Source organism: Alligator sinensis, unplaced genomic scaffold, assembly GCF_000455745.1.
Source record: "Alligator sinensis unplaced genomic scaffold, ASM45574v1 scaffold220_1, whole genome shotgun sequence".
NCBI lineage: Eukaryota > Metazoa > Chordata > Crocodylia > Alligatoridae > Alligator > Alligator sinensis.
Window position 1 is genome coordinate 789,615 of NW_005842136.1, and position 14,322 is coordinate 803,936.

Consider the following 14,322-nt stretch of genomic DNA (forward strand, 5'->3'; position numbering starts at 1 on the left):
CTTCTTTAATCTTGCAGGTTCCCCCATGTCCCCCTTCCTTCCAGTTGGCAGAGGGGCCCTGCCACTTGCTCCTGATTGGTAGGGAGGCGAAAACTGCAGTTTTAAATACGGTGCCATTTTTGCCTCCCAGACAGTCAGCAGCAAGCAACAGGGCCACCGGAGCCCGTCAGCCAATCAGCAGTGCAGAGAGATGGGGAGTGTGTGGGTACCTACAAGATTAAAGGAGCCACTGCGCAGCCCTCTTCTGCCATGAATTTGGTAGGTCCCCTCCTGTAACCATGCCAGATTACTTCTGATAGTTATGAGCCTTTGTATGAGGTTTTCTTTTGTAATGCTGCCCTTGGAGTACTAAAAATCCCCAATATCAGCAGAAAGACGCTAATATATTTTTACATTTATAGAGGACATTTCACCCAAGGATCACAAAGCTGTTTGTTGAAGTGGGTCTTATTATCCCACTTTTACAGAGAAGGAGACAGATGTTAGCATTATGACTCTCCTGAAGAATAACAGGGAGTTTTTGTAGCAGAATTCTCTATAGAACACAGAATTTATTATTATTTAGTTTGTTTTACTGTAGTTTCTAGGAACAGGGCCCCTTAGTGCTAGACACTGTACAAGCACAGGATAAAAAGATAAAGTAAATTGATAGTCTAAGTAATGTGCAATGTCCAGTCTTTTGCTTTAACTGCTTGTCCATGATGTAGCCAAATATAATGGGGGGGGGGGGGGGGGAGAGGGAAGGGAGGGGTGCTATGTTTCATATAAAAACAGTGTACAGGTTTGTTGTTGCTGTTTTGAATTAAAAACAAAACCTTCAATTCAGTACTAAAGAATACTCAGTGATATGGTGCATTTAAAGTGTTAATATACAATCTCTTACCCTAGCTAATATAAGGACACAATCAAAACAAATTATTTAAATCCAAATGTGATGTTCATTTGGGCTCAGACAAGGCTATTTTTTGATAGAATCTTAAACAATGATTACCTCACAAAATATGAAACAGCCAAAATTAACTGCGGTGGAATTTTTCCCAAAAATCTTCCTCTAGACAGCGGACTTGTATGGAACAAATTTGTCTAGCTATATTGTGTGGCGTTGATAAATGAGATTTATAATTGATTTTTTGAACACAGCTCTATCTTTCATTCTCTCCATCCAAATGGCAGCATCTCCTGCATTTTTTCCCCAAATGTATGTGGTGATAAGCTCTTGGTAGATTTAAAAACTCCAACAGTATTTGTATCAATAAAATGTTAGCAACATGAAGGAAAGTCACCTTATACACCTGTACCAAAACTGCAATGCCCAAACCCTCAAGAAAAGTCTACAGATGTAGATAACAGCACATCCAGATGGTCAATAAGTTCAGATTCTGTCTGATAAGTTGGGAAACAAATTCCACTGTCTTTCCTGGTCTCGCTGCCCAGCTTCTAGACCAGTGATTTGGGGGTTCTTTTAAGGGTAGCGTGGTGTACCCCACAACGTTAACACTGTTACGTGTCCAAGCGTGATTCAGAAGATAAACCCAGAGATTTCACACAGAAATCCATAGCATTAGAAGCATTCTGCACTGTTATGGTCTTTCTGAGTCCTTTGCCACAGAAGAATTGCTCTAGTATTTTTCTGTAGTCACAAAAAGAACGAAAACTAAGAGGGGTGCCTCAAATCTGTTGACAGGTGCCTTCAAATCTAAAAAGGATGAGGACCACTGTTCTAGGCATATGGTTCTAAGGATTGAAAGTTTGTACAGCCCACGTGTTCATAGCTTTTATGTATAAATACAAAGAGCAATGTAGTCCAAAACCAGTATCTTCAACTGCACCTAGAAATTTGCAGGCAACTTTACCTAGATGGTGTTTGAAAGAGTGGCTTTACAGTTGTGTTTAGTTATACCCCGCAAAGCATTTTGACCTTTTGGGTGGTAATACTAAGATCAATGGCACTGGTTTCATTGATGATTTTTAGAGATAGTAGTGTGGGAATAAAGAGGAAAGTAAAGACGGGGCTGAAATATGGAAGATCAAAAAGTTGAAGCAAAGGGAAAAATAAGGAACTGATAGGGATAAAAAGAAGGGATGATTCAGTAGAAGGAAGAAGGAAATTTTCCTTTCTTTTCCTTCCTGCTATCTTTTCCTTACTCTTTCTTACTCTTATTACCTTCCCTCTCTTCTCTCTTTCTGTTCTACTAACCTATTAACCCCTACCCAAGGACTACAGAAGCAGCAACTCCCTCCCACTTGGCTACTTAGCCTGGTGAAATACTGGCAAGTACGGTATAATATGTGTTAATTACTTATTAGAGGAGAGTTAAATATGCGTGATTCATTTCTCTGGTAGTTATTTCTGAATAGGGTGTCCCTTTAGTATGTACCTGGCTATTTTGATTATGCAACAAAAATAAACATGAATATTAAAACTCCATCAAAGCCTTTAAAGTCCCTTTCCTTGGTTTTCAAGTGAAGCAAACACATCAATCTGACTCAGGAGACAAAGCTATGGTCTCAAAGCAGCTATTACGTTTAGAGAATTACTCCATATGTGAGCGTTAAAAAGACTTTTTTTCCCCCACAAAATAGGAGTAATTGATTGTTTACTTCTTTTCCAGGGTTTTTTTTTGTGTGTCTTCTTTAGTATTCAGAATCTAAAAGCTAAATCCTTGTTTTAGGAGGTAATTTAAACTGGATTGTACACAGGAACCGCATCATTTTAACAGTTTGAGGATAATCTGATATATTTTATTTTTGCTTTGGATGAAAAAAAACAGCTCAGCAGAATTTTGAGGGGTTTTAGTATCAGTTGATTGACATTACATTTGCTTGAACTTGTAAGGAAATGCTTTCCTAACATTTTCCCCGGACTTATCCATATTAGATCGGCACTTTTTGTTCATGTATAAATCTGAATTATCATCTTCATCATAAGACTTTGGCTCCTAACTGCACTGGACTTTGCCTCATAATTGGGAGCTATTTTTAAATAACAGGTTCAAAAATATATTGGGAGTTAAAAGTATTTTGTAAGATCACTATGATCCTCATCTAGAGTATGGATTTTAGTCACTGGTTAGCCAAACTTTGTTTTCACCTGTAGAAACCACGTTCTAGCTCACCTTCCATAAATATCTCTTGGCATTTTCTAGTGAGGATGTAGGCCTTTTTTCCCGTAAGAATTTCCAACTTAGCTCTATAAATTAATATTAATTGCAATAAAATCTAAGCCTGGATTGGAGAGCCCTTTTATTTAAATTAAAAAGTGATTTGAGAAGAATTGCCTTAGCAACTTTTATTTTCCATATCATTCTGTTACTAATTAGGTGTCTGCCACCTACACAGTCCTTTACTTCTGTGCAAAGAATGTGTAAGATACATTGTCTATCATTAAACTGCTGCCAAAAGCAGCATGTGCTCAATCATGGAAACCAACTATGAAGTTGATTTAAATGCAGCCAACACTAAGCATGACTATAAAACACATAGCCCATACTAGGCACACTTTTTTTTTAATGGGAAATTTTTCATGTTCCAAGCCAAATCAGCCAAATCAATTCCAAGTCTGTGAGTCATTCAAGAACCATATGCGGCTCTACTACCAGCAAACATCCTCAACCCCCACCTGAGACTTCAGATTCTTCCAAATCATTTGGCAGGCATCCTGTGTGCAGGCTGAAGCCCAGAGGCTTGAGGTTCAGATGCCCCTGAGTTTTGCTTGCCCTCAGCCATATGGCCACAGGAGCAAGCTAGGGAGGATTCTCCCATTTCCATAAAGTGGGTGTAAAGCCAAGGCCCTCCCACTGGAAATGAAAGTGGGAGGTTAACTATACATTAGCTCTGCGAGTACTACCCCCTGCCAGAAAAGCAGTTAGCCCCAGGCAAACATGCTAAGTTAGTACAACTTATCTGAATAAGATATATGGTAGTGCCCGTTAAGTGTAGTCCCCCTCAGCAGTGACTCTCTTTCAGGTCATGGTGAGCCACTACAATGCATACCTTTCGACTTCATCTTTACTACCACAGCTGAGCTATGCCTTTTTTTCCTAATTCCAATGATTTCTGTTTCTTTGACAGCCTTAACTGTCTGGCAAACATCTCCAAACAGGACCCCAAACAGTTAACTGAGAATCCCTCTGTTGGTCCCTCTCTCAGCTTGTCACATGTGACTACTGTGGCCCTGCCCTCCATGAGGTTGAGCCAGACCAGGGTGCCCTGCACCTTATCTTCATATAAATTTTGGGAAGATCCCAGGACTTTTGACAAGAACACCTGGTTCCAATCATGAGTAGAGAGCACATGTATCATTTGTGGGGGAATCTAAAGCAACCACACATACACATGGCAACCATTGTAAAGGGTGTGTGGGTTTTAAATGTGTTTTAAGGTTTGTGTAGAAATGCTTTTCCGAGATGCTGTGTGTGTGTGTGTGTGTGTGTGTGTGTGCATTTCCCCCCCAAAAAAAGTGCTGAGTTTTGGGATAACCGTACTCTGAAGTGCTGTTGATCATGAGTGGAGAGTTAATTAACACATGTATCCTTCGTGGGGTTATTTAAAGGAGCCACACATACTAAGCACTGCTGAGTTGTAGGGTTGCTGTACCTTGAAGTGCTGTTGATTTGGCTGGAGCTTATCCCAATGAACTATATAGTAAATCAGGAGCCTTTTGGCTGTGGGCTAATATCATGCATAGAGGCCATGTCTACATGAGACGTTGACTGTGCAGTAACCCAAGTTAGTGCACAGTAGTTTCAACAAAATGGCTTTTTTTGTGAAACTGACTGCATAATAGGGCTGTGCAAAATTTCACTGGTGGTTTCATTTCAAAGCTGTTTCGACTCGTTTTGAGCTCAAAACAGCGAAATGGAAATGAAACGGGCTTCAAAACAGACTTGAAATGAGGACAGTTGAAATGTTTTGAAAGTTTTGACGCTTAAGCTGGGCTTGCCTGCAAAGAAACAGAAAGTAAGGAGAGGGAGGGGAAAGAAGGGGGAAGGACTACTCTTATATTGACTATGTAGCTGGCCAGTGACTGTGATCCTTCCCTGAGGTCCCTTCCAATCCCAGTGCTCTGGGGGAGGGATGGAAAAACAGCATAAAAGGCATCATTGTTTGAACTGGCCTGCTTGGGACTGCTGGTGGCGCAGCAGCTCTGGTGGGACTTCTGGTGGCACAGAAGCTCTGGTGGGACTGCTGGTGGTGTGGCAGACCCAGGAAATGCCAGGACCGAGGATCCCCCTGGTGAAAGGTGGGTAGGGGGTGTCATAAACTCCAGTCACCACACACATTCACACAGTCCTGGCTGGGGAAAGCCCAGACCTGTTACATCTTTGACAGGTCTGAGGCTTGCTGGTTGCAGTGGAGTTGTGAGGCTCCAGGTGAGCTCTGCCACTTTTCACAGCTGGGCCTATGAACTTCACTTCATCAGTCACTTCATCAGTCAATAGGCACAGAAACTAATGGACTCAATATAGACATTGGATTTATGACACACTACAACCTGTCAGACATCTGACTCCCCAGGCACCTCTCCACTTTTACCTGTGCTGCTACATCTCCCTTCGCCCCCAGCCCATCCCTCACCCCCTGATGCCTCCATTTCCATTTTCACTGACTGGCTTTCTTGCCTGCATTGCACGCCAGCCTCTGCCTTCTTTACTATTCCTTCCATCCAGGAACAGCACACACACACATACGAACTGCAGGTGCTTCCTTAGCCTGACAAAGGGTTTTTCAACCTGAAAGCTTGCTAAGATTTATTTCTCTAACTATTCAGCTCGTCTGCTAAAACATACCAGATTAGACTGACCCAAAGGAAAGGACCTCATCTGCCACTGCCATGTCCTTAGACTAACACCCCTAGCACCTGACTGGAAGGACACAGGGCCCTGGGCGCATCTAAGCCCTGGGGCTGGGGCTGGCAGGGAGAAGTCTCTGGCACCTGCTGGAAAAGAAACTCCTGCAGGAAAGGAAAGAAAGGCTCTGTGACAGTTTGGCTGCCTGAGATGCTGCTGGTGCTACTTTGCTAGTGCTCATTAAGGTATTTTATTACCTGTTGTCATTTGAAGTAGTGGACCAGACTGAGGCTGTAGGGAAGGAGGAAACCTCATTGGGGAACACTACCATGTTGTGTAGAGGCCCAGCACCAGTGAGGGTGTGCCTTAACACACACACACACACTGTCCCCCATGTCATGAGTTTTGGTTGTCAGCAGGCTGAGGTGCAGTTTCCCAGAAACCCCTGCACCTATCTCCATGAAAGCTGGCAGGCCTCATGGCCTCAGCAGGGCCTAGAGTGCCTGCAGTTTTCACCCTGCTGTGCCTTAACACACACACGTGACATGAGTTTTGCTTGTCAGCAGCTTGAGGTGCAGTTTCCCAGAAACCCATCCACCTATCTCCTTGAAACTTGGCAGGCTTCATGGCCTCAGCAGGGGGTTACCATCCCTGCAAGTTTCATCTGAATCAGGCAAGAAATGACAAAGTTATAGGCAGTTTCATGCTTCCCCAGTATAGTCTATGGGCGAAATGTCAAAACAGCATCAAAACAGAGAAACAGTTTTGATCAAATGAAACGGAACAGTGGTTTCGAAATGAAATGAAACTCGAAACGAAACACTGTCCCATTGAAACATCGAAATGGAAGTAAAAATGTAACCGTGCTGTTTCTCACAGCCCTACTGCGTAGTACCCCGAGATTACTGTGCAGTAGCGTCGAGTCACGGTTTCTGCCACATGACACTACTAGACAGTAGCCTTGGGCTACCACATAGTCAGCGTCTCATGTAGAAGTGGCCAGTTTGTTCTGCTTGGAATAAAAGTGCTGCTTGGAAGTATGTTTAAGAAGTACCTATGCTGAAACTTGCAATTTAAAAAAAATGTGATATGCATCTATTCTGGATGACCTAAATCTATGGGTACTATAGGCAAATTACTACAGGCATTTTTATTTCAAGATCAGTGTTTTCAAATTTGCCCCTCACTTCCATGCACTCAGGGAGAGCAGGGTCTGACAGGAAGGAGGGGGAGGGGCTGCAGATGGAAGAAATTGGGGGGGCAAAGGGTTGATTAACCCCCCAAATTTATTTTTCCTGATATAGCAGTGGGAGGGGGACAAGTTCAAGGACAACTTCCAATAATTAGACTCTATACCTGGAAAATTTTTAACAATTTATAAAATGATCTCCCAATAATTAGATTTATATTCAAGTCAATATGGTAAGACAAGAAGTAACTGACATAATATGCAGCAAAGATTGAAGTTAAATATTAGGGAAGTATCTTAACTGTGAGAAAAGTGGAATTTTTATTCTGGTAACCTAGGGATGCTGTAGAATCTCCTTCTCTGGAGGTTTTGAAGAACAGGGGGGGGACAAACAACTGTCAAGGATGCTCTAAGTATACTCTTTCCTACCTCAGTGCAGGGGAATGGACTAGGTGACCTCTCAAGTTCCCCTTCAGGCTGACATTTCTTGTAATATTTATGATATTGTATTTAAACTGTCTTACTTTCAAAGGCTTGAATGTGCACTTGAGTCTGTATCCTCAGAAGGACAGAGTACTTACAATGCTGACTCGGAGGATTAGTCTTTATAAAGTGGATTAATCTCCCACTGCAGTTTACGCTGAAGAACAATGGAACATAGTTGATGACACAAATAAAGCACAGATCAATCCTGCTGAGGACTCAGTATTTGAAGTAACACAGAGCTGTTTCAAGTTAATTAAAAGAGTTGAAACAATGACTATGTGCCTCTCTTAACTCTTGTGATGTAGTATTTTATGAATTTAGGACTTTTTGTTGCTCCTTTCTCTGCACATCCTAAGACAGCACACCTGTGGTCAGAAGCAGTTGCCTTAATTATGGGAGTGATCCTTTGAGCTCCTTGCTGGAATTTCCTCCAGGAGAAGTGATCAAGAAATGTTTTTTCTATACCCAGTTGCCCGCATGACCTTGGACAAGTTGTTTAGGCCAAGGTTTTAAAAAATAAGAATCTAAATTCATATTTAGGCACTTACTTGGTTTTTTTGAAAGTGCTGAACTTCAATGGGAGCTGCTTATTTGAGCTCCAGGCAGATGATACCTAAAGATAAGTTTTGGCTTCTAGCTTTAGGCACCTGTTTTGAAAATGTTGCACTTTTATATCTTTGCGGCTCTGTTTTCTCGTCTGTCAATAGCATGGATAAGGATATTTTAGTTTCTGTGTCATCGACATCTGTGAAGATGGAGATCTGCAGATAGCACTGCAGAAGTACCAAGAATCATTAAATAGGATGATGATTATGCATTAGTGATACAGTAGAAAACCTAGCATGTCTGGGAATAATGGCCTTCGGTAGGTGCCGATTTGAGAATTATCTTGTTAGAAGTGTTGCTCTTAATGTAGGCAGTGCTTTAAATCCCCTTGCTCTGCACACGAACACACAGTTGGTCTGTGTTTGTCTCCAGGTCACCTTGAAAAGGACTGTTTAAAAGCCTTCAAATGTTAACAACAATGTTGATCCTACATCAGCTTGGCCTGTGCTAAAATACATCAGAGTGAAACTTCATGTTTGTATGTTTTGTTAAACTTAATAGAATACACTGTTAAGTGTTTAACCCTTATAAGGACACTAAGGGCACATCCAGATGAGCACAGATATGCAGTATGTGGCACTGCAGACCCATCTGCAGCCCCACACAGCACGTGCAAGCATTCCCTGCACTGCTATTTTGCTGTGTGGAGGGTTTTCTTGGCCCTGGGGGATCCTGGGGTTAAAAATACCCACACCAAAAGAAGTGGGACAGTGCACATGGTGGCAGCACATGCCACCTAAAACAGGAACATGGAAGCGTGCTTTAACCCCTCCCCCCCCTCCCCCCCCAGCTTTTACCATGGGCCACTTCAGGCATTCTGGAATTAAAAGTTGAATGTCTGTTCACTTGCTTATCAGTTCAATCTACACAATTTAGACTAAGCCATCAAGATTGAATCAATTCAGTCTTGGGCTTATCTGTACTTAACCAATGAGGTCTTGTCACTGACTTTGATGGGAGTAGGATCAATATCTTTATCATCATTCAACAATTACTTGCTGCTTTTTCTTTTATGCTCATTCCTGCCTTCTTGAGGAAGAGATGGGCATTTAGTCATCAATTTTTCACAGTCCATGCTTAGGCTCTTGGATTTCTACCTGCCCCCCTCCCCAGCTTTGTATTTTTGCTTATGAACTTAGTTATTTATTTATTGCAGCTGGCATTCAGGATAAAATTGGATGGGCATTTGGTTTGGGATTAGAAAGACTGGCCATGATCCTATATGACATCCCTGACATTCGCCTGTTCTGGAGCGAAGACGACCGCTTCTTGAAACAGTTTTGTATACCTCACATTGACCAAAACATAAAATTTCAGGTAAGAATTTTTTTTTTTAAATATTCGTTTTCCCCTCCATAAACCAGGGTTTGAATATTTCCAGAAGTGAAGATCTGAAGTCACCAACATTGTGTTCCACAGTAAAATGAGATTTCAGATCATAACAAGATTTCAGCTCTGGAAACATCACAGCACTACCATAGATTTGTGTCAATGAGATAAAGTTTTGTTATGCTGTTGATAGGAAATCATCCCTACTCGAAACAGAATTTAAGCATGTGCTTAACTTGAGCTGTTGTCCTTAGGACAGATGGACCTAAGTATAAATTTTAACACTGTATTGTTTTGTAAGTACCAGGGCATGTCTACATGTGCACTTTAATGCGCACTAGCCTATTTTACTTCGCATTAAAGCAGCTTGTAGAAAACCATACTATTACATTCATGCGCAATAAAATAGGCTGCTGCACATTAAGCGTCACCTTGCGCTACAGTGCATAAGGGTAGCCTAATGCACATTAATTTAGTACCTCACATTGGAAGTACTAAATGTAATGCGCATTAGGAAAAGCACATTAATGCGCATGTGGATGTGCCCCCAGAGAAGCTGGGTCTCCAAATACTGCTTAGAATTTAAAAATCTTTGCTTGTAGTTACAGCCATAAAACTGCCATTGGCTTTAATAGATATAATGTGGCCCAGTGGTCCCGACACACTAAGAAACTATGCCTTGATATTATCTTCATTTATATGGATATTGCTTTTAATGGCAGAAAGCACAAATTTCTTCTGACAACCAACATCTAAGCAGCATTTTCCTCCAGTCTTTTGTGCAGGGGTTGTTTCAGCTCTACTTTTGTAGTTCTTTTGTAACTCCCCTGTTGAGGCCATCTAATCATTTTAACAGCTAGTAGACAACTGCGCTCATTCCAGTGATGGAGCAGCTAAGCATGAATTGATTAAAAGGAAATGCTTTATTCAGAAGAAGATCAAGTCATCTGTCATTGTGTTTTTCTGGAAGAATTACTGTAAACTTAAAGTAGTGATGGAAATATTACACATTTTCTTTGTAGGAGGAATTGGTTGATATTGTGGCAGTAATTTATGGCTATAGGAGGGGAGGACTTTACCGCTACTTTTACCATTCAGCTCACTTCCTTTATGAATTAACCTGACTTGCTAAGATTTGAAAGTAAATAGAACATTAAAAATATGGTAAATCCAGATAATCCCTGAAAATATTCCATGTTAAATCAATAACAATAGGAAAGCTGCTGTTGAGCTTCTTGGTGTTTCTGGTACTTCTTCGTTTATGGAATCAAGATTCTGTTTGTAATATTTATTTGGGGACAGAAAAGAAGGAAAATAAAATTGGAAAGAGATTAGGAAAAAAGTGGTGTTTAGACTGTGAACACCATTTTTTACAGAAAAACTTTCACAAAAATCTTTGATTGTAGTCAGGATTTGAGCTATTAATTTGCCTGAAAATTAGAGTCAAGGCCTTAAACTGGAATCGGTGTCAGTAGAGGGACTTCAGCACAGTCCTGTTGAGCTCACAGCACCCTAACAGGTTACTCAGGTGGGTAGGTGGATTCTGTCCTAGCTGAGCATCATCATATTCAGCTTCAGTGTTGAAGAATAACAGCTATCCAACTCAGAGGTGCTAAATGTGTGTTATGGTGACCAGGTCCTTGACTAGTAGGAAAGGATAACCTTCCCAAGCAAACTGGAGTCAAAGAAAGTCATTTTTAGAAATCACTCTTACCTGCTTCTCCAAATTTAGTTATGAGTCGGACAGAATGCCAGGGCTTCAGACCATTTTGATGCATAGAGACTGTCTTCTTACAATTGGAGACAACAGCTTGACCAACTCTGTAAAGTGTTTCTCTTTTTCAACCAGCATCGTGTTGGTTTTGTGTAGGCTCATCTTGAACCAGCTGCTTTCATCCAGGCCCTAATTCCCTGTAGCCATTCCAATGTTTTAGAAGTGGCTGTTTTTATATCAGTAGAGAATGGGTTATACAGTTGAGTGTCATCAACATACAGCTGGAAATTAAGTCCATGACTCCTCTCTGTCTCTTCTAGTGGACTGCTAGGCCCCTGACAGGCAGTATTTCCATCAAGCAACAGGTAATGTTGCCTAATGGAAACTGTCATACCATGTGACCTGCTTCACATTCACAGGTCAAGCTATCCAGAGGGATAAAAGATTCCCTCAGAGTTTGCTCTGCCAGCACTCACCAGAAAGGGGAGCTGGAGAGCTGCTGTCAGGGGCTGTCAGCCCTCCTTCCACACCTTCAGCTGTGTTGCTAATGAGAAGTGATCTGTGAGCTCCCCCTGGGTGACAGAGCTTCTCCCCTAAACCTTGCACAGAGCAGGGGACACTTGTGAAAAGGACAGGTTGGATGGGGGGTTAGAAGTGATGGGGCTCAAACTCTCCTGGATCACCTTATAAGGTGCTTTGGTGTATGTGTTTTTTCTCTCTCCTCATCTTGTCAGCACTGGCAGCTTTCCAAACAAATTCCCTTTTCCTCTCACATTACTATAGTGTAAGTAAAGCATGACATATTGAATGTCTTCAGTACACTTTTTTTTTCTCACAGAGAAGAGGTGCAAATGGCTCCTTAAAGAAGCAGCTTTGAAGGCTGGTTGAGGAAAGGGAGAAGGGGCAGTGGATCATGACATCTGCTAAGGCACCCTCAGACAGCAGAGGTCAGCATGAGTCACAGAAAGCGCAGACAGACGTGACAATTTTCGCCTGATCTGGCCACAGAAAGCAGCCTATAGCTGTGACCAAACACAAGTGCAGAGCTTCAGACTGCTTCAAAAATAGCCAATTGGGCAAACATCTGAACTCTCATTACATGAGGGGTCAGATGAAGATGATTCAAAGAAGAGTGTCTTCAGTAACTTGTGTCTGCCAGCCTGTCTCTGTTTTCAGAATGGGAGGGAGGAAAGGGAATGGGAGGAGTTCGGTCTGAGGTATTTTCAGCCCCTGCTGGAGGGTGGGGCAGGTATATTGAAGCCCCCGCTGAGGTGGGGGGGGCTCCAAATAACCCATCCCACCCTCCGATGCCAGCTGGGGAACCCCTAGAATGAGCTCTGTCTGCTCCCTTTCCCCCACTCCCATTCTGAAAACAGTGACAGACTTGGAGGGAGGAGGGGCTGTTGCTAGGGGAAACTGGCTGCAGGCTCCCAGCCAGCAGCCACATTCTCCTCCCCCCGGAATCAACAGTGAACTTCTGTTTGGTCCGGAGGGTCATCACTGTAACTCAGAACACTTCCTGCAAAGCAGTCTGAGTTACAGTGGGGAGCTGCACCTCTGTCTGCACCCAGAGAGTCCCACTGCAGGAAGTGTGGGGACAAAGAACAGCCTGCCCTAGCAACAAAAATGTTCTGCGTTTTTCAAGCAACATCTTTGTGGCTGGTTGGCCATTTTTATCATGTGATAATTACTTTGTATGTGTAGCATGGCTAAATTTATTTTGCAGTTTATCTGTTAATTTAACAATAAATGTAATGTCTCAGGCCCTAGAGATAGTGAGGAGAAGCCAGGTTTTTAAGGGGATGTCCAGGGGTCAAAAAAAACCATGGCACAAAAAAGTGGAGTGGTGCATGTGGCAGCAGCATGTGCCGCCCTAAGCCGGAGCCTGGCCAGGCTCCGAGTGGCAGGATTGCCACTGCTACAGCCCCGGGAGGCCTCCGGGACCCCAGGTAAAGCTGCTGGGGTCAGCCCAGTGCTGGCCCCAGCCTCCCCTACCCTACCCAGCATAACTTGCCATATTCTAGAGCATGTGTGGCACAGATGTTCCCTGGGGACTACTAACGTCAGCACAAGGTGTGCCGCTGCTAGTTGTCTCCAGGGAACCAAACATCCATGCACATCTGGATGTGGCTGCAGAGTCTGATTATGGATATCTAACCCATGTCTATGTCCATGAGAAGTCAGTGTTTAGTGTGGTTTGCTAATGTCATGTGTGGTTGACACTTGGTAGTTACAATTTTCGCAATTGTTTCAGTAAGGGATGGGAAGTAGCGAGGTTTTCAGGGTCAGGTGTAGTTTCTTGAGGACAGGGTGAACTCTTGCATGTTTTGAAGGTGTGGGTTTCTCTGAAGGAGACCCTGACTACTTTCACTGATAATAGGCATGATATGCCTCAGCCAGGAACAGAAAAGATCTCTTTTACAGGCTGTGGTGCTCATGTTTTTTCAGGACTTCTAGAGCTTCAGCAAGCTTGAGTTCAGTTTAGCTCAAGTCAGCACCACACTTGTGCAAATATTACAATAACCAAAATGAAATGTCTTCAGACTTTGTAATTCCCTCAGAAGCATTTTACTTTTCCTTAATCAGTTTTAACAATAGATGTTCTTGTACCATTAAACACAGACTTTCAAAATAAAAAAATACTTCTCTTATATCAAGCCTTTTTCTCTCAAATATCTTAAAGCCAGAAAAAATAAAATTTCTCTCCTCTTGACATAGGCAAAAATGGTCTCTATAGTAACAATCAATTTTCTTTCCTCTATGTAAAATCATAAAAAAATAGAAAGAACTTCTACTATATTAGGCAATCTTGCCAATTTCTCTGTCATTGCTCTTATGATTCCACTGATATGTTATCCTATCCATTCTGTGGGAGACAATTTTGCAGCCCAACAAAACTTTAAACAAACATTCTCATGCTATTCTGGGAATTTTTTCATTTGCTCAGTTTTATACCACCACTTCAGATTTTTCCTCCATGGACATCCTTAAAGTATTTCCCCACCATTCTAATATTTATAGGGCCAAACCGTATTTCACCTTTGTGCCTGAGCACTATTTATGCATCTACAAGCAGCCATGTAGATCTGGGCGCTCTCATCTCCAGGGCAAGCCCCCAAAATGACATTTCTCTGGCTACATTTGGATGCATAACTGTCACGTAGGTGTATAAAGCTGAAATAGGATTGGGTTCATCTTCTGTTCTGTTT

At 42.3% G+C, this 14,322-nt stretch overlaps 1 protein-coding gene across 6 annotated transcripts in view; it reads left to right on the plus strand.

Moving 5' to 3' along the window:
• FARS2 (phenylalanyl-tRNA synthetase 2, mitochondrial) overlaps window positions 1-14,322 on the plus strand; it is a 424,763-nt gene that overhangs the window by 223,473 nt on the left and 186,968 nt on the right. For all 6 annotated transcript variants that reach the window (XM_025205991.1, XM_025205989.1, XM_025205990.1 and 3 more), the window contains one exon: window positions 9,227-9,387. In XM_025205991.1, the coding sequence (XP_025061776.1) occupies window positions 9,227-9,387 (161 nt within the window). The remainder of the gene's footprint in view (window positions 1-9,226; window positions 9,388-14,322) is intronic.